Source organism: Eleutherodactylus coqui, chromosome 10, assembly GCF_035609145.1.
Source record: "Eleutherodactylus coqui strain aEleCoq1 chromosome 10, aEleCoq1.hap1, whole genome shotgun sequence".
In the NCBI taxonomy this organism is placed as follows: Eukaryota; Metazoa; Chordata; class Amphibia; order Anura; family Eleutherodactylidae; genus Eleutherodactylus; species Eleutherodactylus coqui.
The window spans coordinates 18,329,388-18,345,646 of NC_089846.1; the positions used below are offsets into that span (position 1 = coordinate 18,329,388).

At 47.9% G+C, this 16,259-nt stretch overlaps 1 protein-coding gene across 8 annotated transcripts in view; it reads right to left on the reverse strand.

Moving 5' to 3' along the window:
- The window catches only part of EHMT1 (euchromatic histone lysine methyltransferase 1), a 108,660-nt gene that overhangs the window by 42,218 nt on the left and 50,183 nt on the right, over positions 1 to 16,259 (reverse strand). For 4 of the 8 annotated variants that reach the window (XM_066580428.1, XM_066580427.1, XM_066580432.1 and 1 more), the window contains exons 2-3: positions 10,359 to 10,428; positions 8,581 to 9,107 (exon numbers count right to left, since the gene is read on the reverse strand). In XM_066580428.1, coding sequence (XP_066436525.1) covers positions 8,581 to 9,107; positions 10,359 to 10,428 — 597 coding nt within the window. Of the gene's footprint in view, positions 1 to 8,580; positions 9,108 to 10,358; positions 10,429 to 14,612; positions 14,710 to 14,876; positions 14,886 to 15,378; positions 15,647 to 16,259 lie in introns of those variants that run through there. The other 4 variants (XM_066580430.1, XM_066580431.1, XM_066580426.1 and 1 more) reach the window with 4 other exon arrangements.

Sequence of the window (16,259 nt, forward strand, 5' to 3'; positions counted from 1 at the left end):
GCCCTAAAAGTGGTTCCCCCCTTGGCCTATAAGAGGCTCTCGGAGGCTCCTTGTGTGTAGTGACCTCTTCTTCCGCTTGTGTAGAGCTTGTTAACCACTAGACGCCTCTATGATGCAGAGAATAGATGTCATCCCGTTACCAGATGTGTGAGAGGGGCGCATTATTGGGGTGTGAGAAGCTGGATGGTTGTATCCATGAATTGTCCCCCACCGGCCGTTCTGTCCAGACCGTTAGGAGGTGTTGGGACCAGTGGATGTGTGAGGGCACACAAGGTGATCGGGCTCAGGACGCCCCCTACAGACCACCAGTACAGAGGAGCGTCTGACCAGACTGTTAGGGGGTGTTGGGACCAGTGGATGTGTGAGGGCACACAAGGCGACCGGGCTCAGGACCCCCGACAGACCACCAGTAGAGAGGAGCATCTGACCAGACTGTTAGGGGGTGTTGGGACCAGTGGATGTGTGAGGGCACACAAGGTGATCGGGATCAGGACGCCCCCTACAGACCGCCAGTAGAGAGGAGCATCTGGCCAGACTGTTAGGAGGTGTTGGGACCAGTGGATGTGTGAGGGCACACAAGGTGAGCGGGCTCAGGACGCCCCCTACAGACCACCAGTAGAGAGGACAGTCTGTCCAGACTGTTAGGAGGTGTTGGGACCAGTGGATGTGTGAGGGCACACAAGGTGACCGGGCTCAGGACGCCCCCTACAGACCGCCAGTAAAGAGGAGCATCTGACAAGCATCAGCAGCTCCAACTGTTTCGTTGTCCCCCATCCAGAGACAGATGGCTCCCCTGACCTGTATCTGTCGGAACCATTTTCAGGCACTTGCCTGAAGAACATTTGGTCTCACAACCCCCATCACATGTCCGGTCTTTGACACCCACCCATTCAACAAGGAAACTGGACGCTGTGGAATGGAACTGGGTTGTCTTCAGCGATGAATCCAGGTTTAGTTTGGGCGCTGACGACGGCCGTGTTCGTGTCTGGAGAACTCGGGGTGAGAGCCACAATCCTGCCTTTGCGGTGGAGCAGCACACTGCCCCCTGCTGGTGTGATGGTCTGGAAGCCCATCGCATACGACAGTCGGTCCCCCCTAGTAGCGGTACGAGGGACAATGACAGCTCAGCGATATGTTCAGGACATCCTGCAGCCACATGTGTTCCTATCATGGCGGCTTCCAGCAGGATAATGCTCGGCCGCACACAAGGGGGTCACAGGAGCCCCCAAACATTGTCACACTTCAGTGGCCGCCCGGTCAGCAGATTTATCACCAAGAGAACATGTCTGGCACCATCTGGGACGCCAATGTCCACAGCCTATGAGTTTACATAATCTACAGACTCAGTTACAGCAAATGTGGAGAGATATACACCGCAGGATACCATACAGAACCTGTATGCCTCCATGCCTGCCGTATCACATCTTGTATCCAAGCTAGAGGCTGTATCACAGGGTACTAGAGCCTCCATGCCCGCCTGTATCACATCTTGTATCCAAGCTAGAAGCGGTACAACAGGGTACTAGAGCCTCCATGTCAGCCCGTATCACATCTTGTATCCAAGCTAGAGGCTGTATCACAGGGTACTAGAGCCTCCATGCCTGCCGTATCACATCTTGTATCCAAGCTGGAGGCAGTACAACAGGGTACTAGAGCCTACATGCCCGCCTGTATCACATCTTGTATCCAAGCTAGAGGCAGTACAACAGGGTACTAGAGCCTCCATGCCCACCTGTATCACATCTTGTATCCAAGCTAGAGGCAGTACAACAGGGTACTAGAGCCTCCATGCCCACCTGTATCACATCTTGTATCCAAGCTAGAGGCAGTACAACAGTGGACTGGAGCTACCATGACTGCCGTATCACATCTTGTATCCAAGCTAGAGGTGGTACAACAGGGTACTAGAGCCTCCATGCCCGCCTGTATCACATCTTGTATCCAAGCTAGAAGCGGTACAACAGGGTACTAGAGCCTCCATGTCAGCCCGTATCACATCTTGTATCCAAGCTAGAGGCTGTATCACAGGGTACTAGAGCCTCCATGCCTGCCGTATCACATCTTGTATCCAAGCTGGAGGCAGTACAACAGGGTACTAGAGCCTCCATGCCCACCTGTATCACATCTTGTATCCAAGCTAGAGGCAGTACAACAGGGTACTAGAGCCTCCATGCCCACCTGTATCACATCTTGTATCCAAGCTAGAGGCAGTACAACAGGGTACTAGAGCCTCCATGCCCACCTGTATCACATCTTGTATCCAAGCTAGAGGCAGTACAACAGTGGACTGGAGCTACCATGACTGCCGTATCACATCTTGTATCCAAGCTAGAGGCGGTACAACAGGGTACTAGAGCCTCCATGCCCGCCCGTATCACATCTTGTATCCAAGCTAGAGGCGGTACAACAGGGTACTAGAGCCCCCATGCCCGCCCGTATCAGATCTTGACCAGCTCCGTCAGCTGCAGTACTGAATGACTAGTGACCAGCTGCTTTATGTTCTCCGTCGGCTGCAGTACTGAATGACTAGTGACCAGCTGCTTTATGTTCTCCGTCGGCTGCAGTACTGAATGACTAGTGACCAGCTGCTTTATGTTCTCCGTCGGCTGCAGTACTGAATGACTAGTGACCAGCTGCTTTATGTTCTCCGTCGGCTGCAGTACTGAATGACTAGTGACCAGCTGCTTTATGTTCTCCGTCGGCTGCAGTGTTACATGGAAACCTCATGTGGATCTTCTAAATCAACAGATACAACCCAACTGGCATCTGATAAATCTGCCCCCAACATAAGAAGAGCGCCCATCACCAAGATCTCCGTGAAGCCTGCGGCTTCTGGTCCGTAAGATCAGTCATCTCAGGATAGGGGGCTGCAACTACACACATAGCCCGTTCATAGGCAGACCCCCCAGAGTCAGTCATACAAGGTAGAAGGGGATCACATACGTGAGCCGGACACAGACACGCAAGAAAATCTAATGTGGAGTTAGCAACGAACGGAGGACAAAAATTCAATCACTGCCTCAAAAAGGGAGTCTGCCCTTAAAGGGGTATTCCCGCCTCAACTATTCATGGCCGAGATAGGAAAATCCTGTCCCTCCGTTTTCAACCGCCTGTTGGGAACAGCGAGCGCTTCAGCCCGACGCGTTTAGCGCACCATTTTTCTTTTAAGCGGTTGAGAGTTACCGAAGCAGAAGGAGCCGCACCGTTTCCGCACCCCCATCCAGTTTTGGAAACAGCGTAGCGCGCTGTGCCACACCGTCTCCGTGACTCCCATTCAACTCCTATGAGAGCTACGGACAGCGCTGGGCTGTTTTTGTAGTCACCGGCATAAAGGTACACGGCTAATAATACTTTCCAGAGTCCCATTAAATAAAGTTATCGCATATCCACAAGATAGGAAACAACGAGCTGATTCATTGTGCTGGGACCCCTACTGACCAGAAGAATGGGGGTGCAGACCCCCTACATATGTGTCCTCGCCGCCCTATGCATTTGCCACCCTCACTGCGTACATGTAGGGGCGCCGCAGACATCGGTTCTGATCTCACAGGGGTCCCAGCTGCTGAACATCCACCGATCAGCTAGTTATCCCCATATCTCGCGGGGCAGGGGATAATAATATGGGGACGACCCCTTAAACTGTAGAGCTTCCACTGGAGGAATCTGACTGGTACAACAATGCAGCAACCAGCAGCTCAAGACCGAGATCACACCAAGCTGCCGTCATCCATCGGAGGTGTCAGGACGACCCCGGCGGTGCACCAGATCCCACTGAGATGGCTGCATAGGGACATACACTGCCTATATAGCCCCGCCATCCCCACAATGCCACCAGACATGATTGGGACTCCACCTGCTTTATATCTCCCCTCGGACAGCTCTATGAAGTGTGTATATATGGACAGTTACATTCTTGGAGCTTCCCGGGTTGATTTATAAAGCAGCCGGAGCCCCGGGACGCTCCGTCTCCTGACCCGCAGCGGCGACTCTAGCCCACCAGGTCTGTAGGAGAGCCCAGAGCTGCAGACTCATCAGATGTCCTCGGCTGGCGGGGTGCGGGCTCGGAGGCTGAGGGTCTCCTGCGCTCTGCTGAGTATTGTGTCCCCCCCTTCATGCAGGGAATCCCCTGTGATAACCCCCCATATATGGCCAGTGATGTCACTGCAGCTTCCAGAAGTCTCCGTTTAACCCCGTAACCCACAGACTATTAAGGCTTCCGTTAAACACTTTATGGGACTGGATTAAATATTGCAGTATACGGACGTATATCCAACAGAGGACTAAAAAGGACGCGGAGCGCGTGCACACGGGCGTATATGTACCTCCGTCTGTGGATACGCCGCGTACGCTGTTGCTTTGCGTTCTTCTGCCTGTCAGCGGTCTTCCTGCCCACATAAATACGCAGCATATTTACACACGTAAAAATCGCGGTTTCCTGCGTATTTCGGGCATATTTGCACAGATCCGTTGATTTCGAGGGGTTTCCAAGGTGCGTAATACGCATGAATACAGGATGTGGTGCGTAATTTTACACACAATTGCGTGAAAAAATACACTCAAGTGACTGAGCCCATTAAAAAACAATGCGCCCAAGTCACTGCGTATTACGAGCGCAATTTTTTCCATATACTGCAGGTAAGCTGGTGTGAATGAGCCCTAAGTGCAGAAAACGTGATGCCAGCCGAGCCCAACGGTAACTGAACCGCCGCCTTTTAATTAAATCATAAAACTTCCATTAATTTGGTACCGACTGACCGGACGGATGTCAGATGTAACGTGCGGCATCTTCTGATTGGATGATTAGATCAGTGTATATTTGACACATATCTGAGGTTAAAGGGGATCCCTAGACGTTAATACTCATGGACTATCCTTATTATAGGCCATCACTATCAGATCAGTGGGACTCCAACTCCCGGCGCCCCTGCTGGCAGAGCACCATACAGTCTGTAGTTGTTGTGCCCAGTCCACGTCAACAGCACTGAGCTGCAGTACCAGGCAGCGCCACTACTAATTGCCCGGAGCTGAGCCTGGTAAACAAAAAGCCGCGGCCCATTCAATAAGCTGATCAGTGGAGGGTGTCGGACCACCACAGATCTCATATTGATGGCCTGTGTTAAAGCCATCAATATCAACCCCTTGGCGACATCCACGGTACATCTACGGCAGATGTGATTGAGATTAATGTGGCACGGGAGCCCAGCCCGCTTCATGTATGGCTTGTGTCAGCTGCCTGACAGCTGACACCTGGCTGCAACCGCCATGATCAGAGTTCATGCAGATCGTGGCTGTAACCCTATAAATGCCGCCATTAATTCTCAAAGTGGCACTTAATGGCATTCAGGAGTACTGGATGCCCTCCTGCGAAGAGATTACAGGGTGCCATACGGATGTCATGGCAGCCCGGGGCTGCCTTAATTGTCTCCAGGGCTACTGCGTAGTTATGCCTATTAAGACGAGCCTACAGAAATACTGTATACTGCAATATTGAAGTATTGCAATATGTGGTTCAAGTCTCTTATGGGGCAAAAAAAAAAGAAAAGTGTAAAAAAAAAAAAAAAAGTTATTAAAAGTTTTAAAAAAAACTCTACATAAATGGGGAAAAAAACAACCTATTTGGCATCACCATGTCCGTAGAAGTCCGTGGAGTTCACACCAGAATAGTGCATTATTTATTCTGCAAGGTGAATGTCAGAAAGAAAAAAAATGCACAATTCTGGAGTTGTGTATTTTTTTTAATAATGGTATTTTTGTTAAAGAAAAAATGTATTTTTTTTTTTTACAAAAGAAATTATACTTGGACAAAAAGAGGAACAATTCTACGATCGGGTGCGGCGCTGCGTATTTTTTAATCACCCGATCTCCAAGAAAAAAAAATGTAACAAAACGTGATAAAAAAGCCAAATGTATCGCAAAATGGGATCACTCAGAGGAAAGCGGTGGCATTTTTGCTGCAATGTTTAAACCGTAAAAAAAGACGCAATTACTTTCTCCATTTCACTCCACTCGGTCATTTTTAACGTTTTTTCAGTACATTAAATGGTACCAATGAAAAATACAACTCGTCCCTCAGACGGCGGCGTGGACAAAAAAAGAAGAGGTACGAGTTTTTGAAAATGGGGAGGAGAAAAACAAAAAAAGGGGTAAGTTCCTGAAAACTACTTTAAAGTAATCTCTAGGAAGACGGCAAAAATGTGCTAAAGTAGCAGAACGTCAGCCGGGATAAAGGGATTTTGCTGTAGATGCAGAATTTTAGATTTTCTTGTCTCTGTGTAACAGCTTCAGAACTGCCAGCAATCAGGATCCTCGGGGGAGGAGCATTTCCAACAGTCACATGACCGGTCAACAACTACAACTTATATGCAGCTTGTGATTTACAAGCAAACACACTAGAGTCGGCGGTAACGGGGCCTCGGAGCTGTGCTCCTAAGATTTACAATCGGTGTAGACAGATGCAGGGTCACACAGGGCGGAGCGGTTGCCCCTTCTCTGCCCTTATTTCAATGGCAATTTTCCATTTGGTAGAGTCCAGAGTCATCTGAGGCAAACTAGTTGCTAGGAACAAGGAGCTTCAAGTCTTTCACCAGGCAGACCCCTTTAATTAGGAGCCTTTAAAAAATGCTTTTGGTATTGCGTTACAGTGCGCACCATTGCAGCAGCGCAAACCCTCCTGGCACCTACTAATAGCAAATCACATACACTGTTTAGAAAATGTTTTTCTTCTTCCTAAGCTTGTATTCTATATAGTCCACAGCTACATTCACTATTCCGCTGGCCTCAGAGCTGTAATCTCCCACAATTCCCTGCATATCGCTTGCTTTAATAACTAGAATTGGACATAGGATTAAAGAACTGTTCCCCTAAACTATAGCAGTCTAGCTAAGCTGTTAGGGCTGTAACTGATGACAAGTTTAGCAACTGTTTCCAATGACAACCTGCAGAATTGGAAATGCAGCTCTGAAGTATAAAACAAGTTGTAACTCAGAATTAGTACATAATATTTTATATGCTGTAATGTGGTGAACATACTCAATGTTTAGGTTCAGTAAGGCCTTGTTCACACCGGTTTTTAGTGTGTGTTCACAAGTAACTGATTTGCTGTGGATTTTGGTGCGGATCTGCGGCAGATTTCACCCCTTGAATTCAAATTCGATTGAATGGGTGACGTTTACTGCAGATTCATATCAAAACCCAATCGGCTTCATGTGAACGCACCCTTAAGGTCAGATCTTTCCCAAAGTGGAAATGACCGCTCAATCAGTGGCAAAACTCCTGGCAAGTCCTGTCGTGGTCTTTTATGTACATCCGGATGTACAGTCAATGGGGAAAATATGCATGCAGCTACCAAACATGGTTTCCACATGGCTTCCAAGCAGAAAAGGCACCAAGGATTGACACGTCAATAATTTTACCGCAACATGTGTATCAACACCCGCCTGCAGGCCATAACATTTAATAGAACTCTAAAAAGGTGCAAAGTTTTTCTATGTGCCAATTCCGTAGAGAGAACACGTGATACAACACCCACGGCACGGCCCTTTTAATAAATAGAGTTCACGCCAGTATTTTCTGGCACCAAACTACTAAGGACCAATCTCAGGATAGATCACACATAGCAGAACGGTAGGGATCCACTGTTGATTGAAGAGGGCGCAATACAAAAGTTAGCGCTGCAGCCTCTCCTCAGGTCTGTGACATCACGTTCATTGGTCACATGGTCTGTGAGCAGCACAGTCCCATTCAAATGAATGGGACTTAGCTGCAATACAAGGCACAGCCACTATACAATGTACAGTGTCGCGACTGGCATCAACTGAAGGGACAGCTGCACTCACCCGATTGTCACGTTCACTTTGAAGAGATGATCCACAGGGATCTAGAGGGGTGGACACCCGCCAACCAACTATTGATGGCTTATCCTGAGGTTAGGTCGTCAATAGATAAGTGCTAGAAAATCCCTTTAAAGGATATTTCTGGTTTAAATGGGCCTCATACTAATATAATTGAGAATTAGGCTAAGTTCACCCAGTGGATTTTAGGCAGATTTGTGTCAAAATCAACATGTAACATACTGATTTCATGCAGTCACGTGAAGAAGTGAAATCCGCAGCATCAATTGACACACTGCGGGTTTAACATCTGTACGGCTGTCCAATCAATGCTGCAGTTTTTTCCATAGGGTATCAATGAGATTTCTTAAAATTTCTTCCACGCTGCTGGTAAATGTAAGATTCCGCAGCATTCCCGCTTCATGCGAAAATGGCCTTACATTGTCCAGACGTCCCCATAATGGCATCCAAAACCCAATAAAGCAGCCATAAGGAAATGAATGGCTGACCTAATGGTCCATGGATAATCAATGACTTATCGCTTCAGGGTAGGGAGTAGGAGCCTCAGATACACGTGTTCATCTAAGGCAAGTACAGATGTAGCAAACGCTAACTTGACATTGACTGCACTGTGATAACGACTACAATGCTGTAAAATTGAGTTATCCTGATGCGCCAATGATGTTAACGGTTGCTGCCTCTGTATGTTGGTAAATGTATATGGCTAAACCTTTATGCCGTTTCCCCTTACCGAATTGCAGGTGGACCTTGGCAGGGTTTTCCGCGCTCTATGAAGTTTTAAGTCTGATACAGAAGAATCCGCTAGCTTTGGGCCCTCGTCTTCGTCTCCCACCTGAGGGGGGGCAGGAGAAGGGGCTGTGGGTACATATACATTGGAGGCCGCTTTAGTCTTGAGGGCAGCTCCAGGAAGAGTCTTTGCAGCGTGGCCGCTTAGAGGAGAGGAGCTTGAGGTCCGTAAAGGCTGTTGATGGACAACAGATTTGTTTAATATATATCCGTTGCTCCCCACCACAGAAGTCTGCATGGGACTGTTTATTTTCAGTGGGTGTTGCCGGAGGTCTCCTGGGTCTCTTTCACAGACACCGTTCTCCGCCACCCAACAGGTTTTGTAATTAGGGTCCTGATTATGCAGTTTTGTGCTGTCCTGTCCACCATGTGGGGATACTGTGTGCTCCTTCGAGTCCGTCCTCTCGCAAGAACCATTAGTGTCGCCGACTTTTTCAGGCAAGTTTTCGTCCCCTGCCATGGCATCGGTCACTGGAAAATAATTAGGAATACATTAATGCATATGTAATAGTTTTAGAAACTTTAAGGCAGAGATGCAAGCAGATGATAAGCCAGATCCTCTTTCTCCAACACCTCATAAGTGTCAGAAAAAAGGGAGCCGTGTTTCACATCTAAGGAGTTTACCCTGGACCCCATTATGATGAATACGCCCCATAAGTATACATGGGGCCTGCCATGCTTTTGTTCTTCGGCTCACCCATTGCCCCTATTTGTTTGTCCTTAGCCACCTACACATTCAAAACACAAATCACAACGAGCCTCCTTATCCTATTTATCATGACTAATCAATATTGGAAAATGTATATGAATATCTAGAATGCATGCATTTCTCATAGGGACAGGACGGATGGCTGCTTGTATATATGGCAGACTGGAGTGAAAAAGGAGGTGGAACATCCCGGTGGTGGTGTATGTAGACTAGAGATCATCACTGGAGTCCCCAGCGGGGTCTCCATGAGGATGTACATCCAGAGATTCGTATGGAGGTGCAGCCAACCAGAGTTGTGCTTGTATGGACATGGCGTAAAACTGATAGAAAGAGGTAGATAGAACTACTGGATTGCGGTGCAACCCTCCGAAAAGACTTATTGGAGAACCAGTTGGGGAGAAATTAATTTTTTTATTGGACAAAATTAAAGTCCGCTGGTTTTTAATTTTGTCCGATAAAGAAAATTCTCTTCTACCCAACTGGTTCTTCAATAAGTCTTTTTCGAGGGTTGCGCCGCAATCGAGTAGTTCCATCTACTGTTCTATATCACTTGTATAATTATTAGAGATGAGCGAGCGTACTCGGAAAAGCACTACTCGCTCGAGTAATTGGCTTTATCCGAGTATCGCTGTGCTCGGGTCTGAAGATTTGGGTGCCGCTGCGGCTGACAGGTGAGTCGCAGCGGGGAGCAGGGGAGAGCGGGCGGGAGAGAGGGAGAGAAAGATCTTACCTCCGTTCCTCCCCGCTCTCCCCTGCAGCTCCCCGCTCCGTGACGGCACCCGAATCTTCAGGGAGGAGCACAGCGATACTCGGATAAAGCAAATTACTCGAGCGAGTAGTGCTTTTCCGAGTACGCTCGCTCATCTCTAATAATTATGGGGTAAGGATGCCAAGAGCCAAATCACCCTACAGTACCGATTAGAACATGTAGTGACCCCCATTGTGTAGAACGGTGCTTCAGAACTCCAGGCCTCATTTTGCCCTAAAAGGACATGTTTTCAGGATTTCCATACCTTCTTCCTTGCTGTTCGTGATATCTTTCAAAAGATCCTTTCTGGATTCCACCTTGCTTGCGCCAACCCGCTGAAAGAAAGGCAAAAGAAATAGGTATTGTTACAAAGGGCACCAACAGATTTGTATTCAACACGAAGGAGACTTCCATCCATTCTAGGACATGGAGGACGGACTCTGGACGACTAATGCGTACGTCCAACCCCCCGGATGGCTGACATTAGCTGTAGGATGCTGTTATAGGGGGTATGGTGGCGGCGTATTCTCCTCTAGCCAGTGGGATCTCCAATCCAACATTAGAAGTGTAAGGGGGTTTGGGAAGAACAGCTGTTTGACTGACCACCAAGTTACATGATACTTTAAGTCCAGTGTGACTGTTTTACCTCCTTACCCGTAACTGTACGGTCAGTTTAAAGGGGTTGTACAGGACTAGGAAAACATGGCAGCTTTCTTCCCAAAACAGCACCACCTCTGTGCTTTGGTTGCATTGAGCATTGCAACTCAGGTCAGAGTGCAATACCACACACAGCCTATGATAAAACGTGGTGCTCTTTTTGGAAGAAAGCATACATGTTTTTCTACCCCTAGACCACCCGTTTAGTACACACAAGAAGATGAGACTATACCAAGCCTTAGGGTAAATGCCCACCGACGGATTTGCACAGTGTTTCCCGCGGCGGAAATCCGCGCGCGAATTCCGCAGTGGCATGGTTCTATGCAAGCCAATGGCTTTCTGCCTGCCAACGCACACATGCGGATTTGTACCGCGGATTTCACAAGCAGGAAAAACAAAATCACGGCATGTTCTATTTTACCGCGGATTTACACCGCAGGAAGCGTATTGATATCAAGGAATAAAGACCACGGAAATCCGTATGGAAAAACGCGGTCACTCGCTGGCCCTTTTTTGTTTTGAATCGCAGTTCTCCCACGGCGAAAATCCACGGGCGTATTCCGCATCGCTCGTGGGCGTGAGCCCTTATAGTCAGTACTTTGTTCATATATGGTTTTCGCTGTAAATTTTGGGTAAATGCTGATTATTCTGAGTACTTAAGTAATTCACCACAACAGGAGCCAACCGGACATCCTTAGTGGCCCGATAATATACTTGGTCATAGACTTCAATAGGAAGCAAGGCACACCGCTCGGCCCGGGCAGCGCAGTTCTAGATGCTGCGACTCCACGGAAGGAATCCCCCCGGCTCGTCGGCTCACATTTAATGTCTGAGGAGTTCTTGCTGCAGGGAAAACAAAGCGAAGTCAACGGGCCGCCTGCGTAACGCACCGATGTACGGGATTCTGTAGAGCGACCGCGACTCTAGTAGATAGAAGGGAATCCCATAAGGACGACCCCCCGTCTACATCCACAGGCACTTCCAGAAAACCTCTTTAGTGGCGTGTTCACACGGTGCGGAAATGCTGTGGATTTTCTGCGCAGGTTACAGTTACAACAGGAAATCCACAGCGCTTTTCCTCCTTTACACATGAGCAAGATTTGCTTTATTCCCATTTAATAGTAAACACTTACCGCAACGTGTGAACGCAGCCTAAGGGGGACCCGCCACGTCCCCCCAGCACCACAGACTAAGGGGGACGTATATGTTATACTTACCAGCTCCACTGTTATTGCCCTCCGAATACAGCGCAGCGCACGATATATTTGACTCTCTCAGAGTCCTGTGTGCGTTCTCCTATACAAGTCTGTGGAAGAAGCTCGTACAAGGGATTGAAAAGAGTCAGATTTTCCAGAACCGTGATCTTTGTAGGGGATACCGCTAGATCACTGGAGGGGGCGAGAATAAAAAATACATCCCCGGCTCCCCGACATGTCCCCCAACACCACCATGGAAAAGGAAAATCTGAGATCTTGTGTCTGATGTAGACGTTACTGGAGATCGGGGTACGGCCCCGGCGGACATCCACGGTCCCCTAGGAGAATTAGCAGATACTCCGCCTCCAGGAGGATCTGCAGCTTCTGACTTCCAGAGGGTTCAGCCATAGAAACGTGGCTAGGAACATGTAAAAATACAGAACTGAGAATAGTGCCACAAATACGCAGGTCACGGCTAAAGGAGAGGCTTGGGGGAAACACAAGGATTGTAGGGTGCGGACATTTATCACGCTGGTGATTCTTGGACTTGTAGTACCTCAAACTAGCAGGTAGTTTAATGAAAAATAACCCCCAAAACTCGTTACTTCATAAAGAAAATGTGACCTTCTAAGGGGCTTTATGACACAACTGGGTCTATAGAAGCCAAAGCCATAGGGGATAACCATGTGCAGACCGACTGGTTTGGGGGATTTGCCCCTCGTCAGTGCGCTTATATTCCTAGTCATGTTACAAGGCCTGTCAAAAAAAGTCAAGACACCGACTTATAGGAAAGCTATCTACTAATAGGTGGCGCTGTTGAGGCGCTGTAACATCTGCCATTTGCATATCAAATTTCCCAGAGGAGCATGCACGGCCTTAGAAGACTCCTCACACCTACTAGATGCTCTCCCTCAGGAGAACCGTACCCAAACCATAAAGAAAAGTCACACGTGGCCGGCACCAACGCATCCACTAGTTAATTGATTGACGAAGTTGGTGGCTGAGGATCATCAACTTGTAAGAGCCTGGCCGTTGTCAATCACCGACACGACTCCACGTCACGGTCAAAGCCTTGGCGGCGTCATCTCGACAATTGGCCATTCACAAGGGGTGAACAAAACACTGCAGAGCTAACCTGAGTCCTCTAGTACAGTCACAGACGTATCTGAAGTTGCTTTGTGTTAAGGTGCGTTCGCATGCGACTGATCTGCTGCGGATTTGTTGCAGATCTGGTGAACGTACCCTTCAGTTGTCCAGCCTCGGAGTAAACTGTAATCCCTATGGTCAGATGGGGGTCTGGCGAGATCCGAGAAAGAGCGGCGGGCACTTCACCCGCAAATCACCAACTTAACCTTACGGTGTACGGCGCCTTGTATAGTCAAGGGTTAACGTCAAAGATAACACACACAAAAAAACCATAAATCCTCCTTAAGACGTGATCATGCCGTTGAGTAAGTACTCTTCCATGTGATTCCATCTCTTTGTGAAGGCAGACGTGTAGTCAGATCTATAAGGATCTCCGGGAAGGAATAGGCAGATAAGGAGATAACAGCCGCACATCCTGCTTAATAAAACATGTCTGCAGCTCACCGCAAGGAGACGGTAAATCATATCCAGACGCCACGCTCAAGCAGATGAGGAAAACAAAAACCGTCTCTCCAGTCCTGATCCCACCTCGAGAAAACTGCAAAAATGGCACACAGCAAAAAACACATTGCCCATAATGGACTCCTGGGTGAGGGACACAAAGGTGCCTCCGTGCTCACAAATATGGATGTGGACACCAAGAATTGCCCAAGATGAGAAAGGTGGAAATTCACTCCTCCGGCGTCTGCTTTGCACATCACTGTCCCCCAACCAAGACCCATGCAAGTTGGAGCACTTACCCAGAAACAGCGCTGTACAGGGACACAAAAACGGAAGAAGCTGCGACACGGCAGACCCCTTCATTCTACTCGCCAGACCACCGATTTGGAAATTATGGCACAGCCTCAACTTAAAGCCCGTCAGACGCTTGTTTCTACCAACAGCAAACATTGGGGGATTGTCGTCCAGACCCCCCAAAGCAGTGAAGACTTTAGGGGGGCATCAGATTTCCATTAGTCCCGATTATGTTGAAGCCATCATAAATAATTAGCAGATCTATTGCCTTTAATCTTCACATAGTTCCTGCAAATCCCCCAGAAATGTACCTTTTTTAGTGGAACTGAACATGCACAACCCCTCTACGGCAGCCTGTAGGCCCCAACAGAATAAAGCTGCAGGCGCTACGCAGAAGACAATGGAGCTAGCAAAAAATTCCATTGGCATTTTGATGGTTAAAACTGGATAAGTCAGCTAAAATATGAAAAACTAAAAGCTACAAATATCAATTATTAAACTAAATAGAGATGGAAAAGAGCCCTCCGGCCTCTTGATGTAGAAAGCCTCAATCGTGCGGGCGTATGCAGTTCCAGTCCGTGAAATATGACCGGAACGCTGCCTACTGCCCGCTTATTTGCATCGTATGGTTTTTGTTGGCGCGCGTATTCACTGCATCTGTCACGCAAAAAAAAACCCCAAAGGCGGCCCCGCTTATGTCTTCTGCCTTCATGTGATCCCATTGACCATAATGGGTCATTTCGGCCCGTAATACAGCCCAAAACTGTTTTTTTTTTCACACTTACGTGAAAAACGTATGTCCGAATACCCCAATGCAAATCAATAGGGTTTAAGCTCTTGGTTACAACGCACGTGGGCATGAGCCCTAACTTTGAGGCCAGCAATCTTTGGCTGTCTCGTTATCTCAGGTCTCATTACCAATTGTGTAGACCTTAAAAAAAAAAAACGACAAGAAATAAAAAGAAAAACAAGAGAAAAAAAAATAATGATGTAGAAATAAAAAAATAAAATAAAATTACAAATGACTGCAATGAAAGAGTAAATCTTACCCGAAAGGCCCACCAGTCGCCTACAGACTCCAGGAGGCGGCGCAGATAGGCCTTACAGAGACAAAGCCGCCCTCCTAATAGCCACTTTACATGATCTGTAGCCTGCAGGGTGTTCGGGTCCAAACATCTCTTGCAATGATCAAGGGCATTAGACTCATTCCTGCAGTGAACGATACAGACAGTGGTGTCTAGACCGGTCTACAAGCCTCGCACACAACCACCTGAGAGGTGGCACTCCAAGCCCAAGCCTTGGATATTTGTATATCTGCACATTGCAAAACAACATGCCGGCATTAAGTAAGTGGTTGATCTAAACCCCGCACCCCGCCCCGATCTGGAAACTGCATTAATGCAAAATGCAAACTTGATGCATATAAAAGCTCCCTGATTCACCATCTTGGTATAGAAAAAAAAAAGCTAGAACCCCCCCCCCCCCCCTCCAGAAGAGATACATTCAACATTAAAAACTTGCAGCCTGCAACTTTGTTTCTCCATGCAATACCTTCAATCACCCCCCAAATGCAAAGGTTCCCTTCTGTTTTCAATCCAACATGCACCCATTAAGCTGTCCTGTGATTGGCAGGAAGGGGGGAAATGCCCCGCACCCTCCCAGGATAATGTCGGCTGATAGATCAGACCCAACAAAAGCCAACTGCACAGCACTGTCTGCCTTCATAATAAGAGTCCTCGCTACCTTCCCCTCTCTCTCTCCTACCACTCATTACCAAGCCCTTCTGACTCAAAGCTCCAGACCGGCACCACAGCCAAGGAGATGACTCTTGTGTTTTCTAGGATCTTCCAAGTGGACGGAAAGAGCAAGGAAAAAAAAAAAGAAGAAGAAAGCATAAAGGACTGCAAACATGGAGCCTCGTCCTCCCGGCTGCCTCCTCGTGCAGCTCACATAGATTCAATAGAGGAAGTCATAATGAAGGCAGTAGAGTAGACGGGTGGACTGCAAACATGTATCATGGCAGTTTAACCCAGGCAATCCTACCGGCAACTCTTCAGATTTGCATCAGATCAGATGGAGAAAGTCAAGGTTATTCTTGATGATAAACAGTCTGAGCTCAACAGACAAAGAGGAGGAGAAAACAGAGAAGAGAAGGGAAAGGTTGGAACCCAGCAAAGCCCAGAGCAGGGCAAGAAAGGGGACAGAAAGGGCTGGAGATCCTACTGAGTAACCCGAATGTTAAAGGGCTAGAGATCCTACTGAGTAACCCGAATGTTAAAGGGCTAGAGATCCTACTGAGTAACCCGAATGTTAAAGGGCTAGAGATCCTACTGAGTAACCCGAATGTTAAAGGGCTAGAGATCCTACTGAGTAACCCGAATGTTAAAGGGCTAGAGATCCTACTGAGTAACCCGAATGTTAAAGGGCTAGAG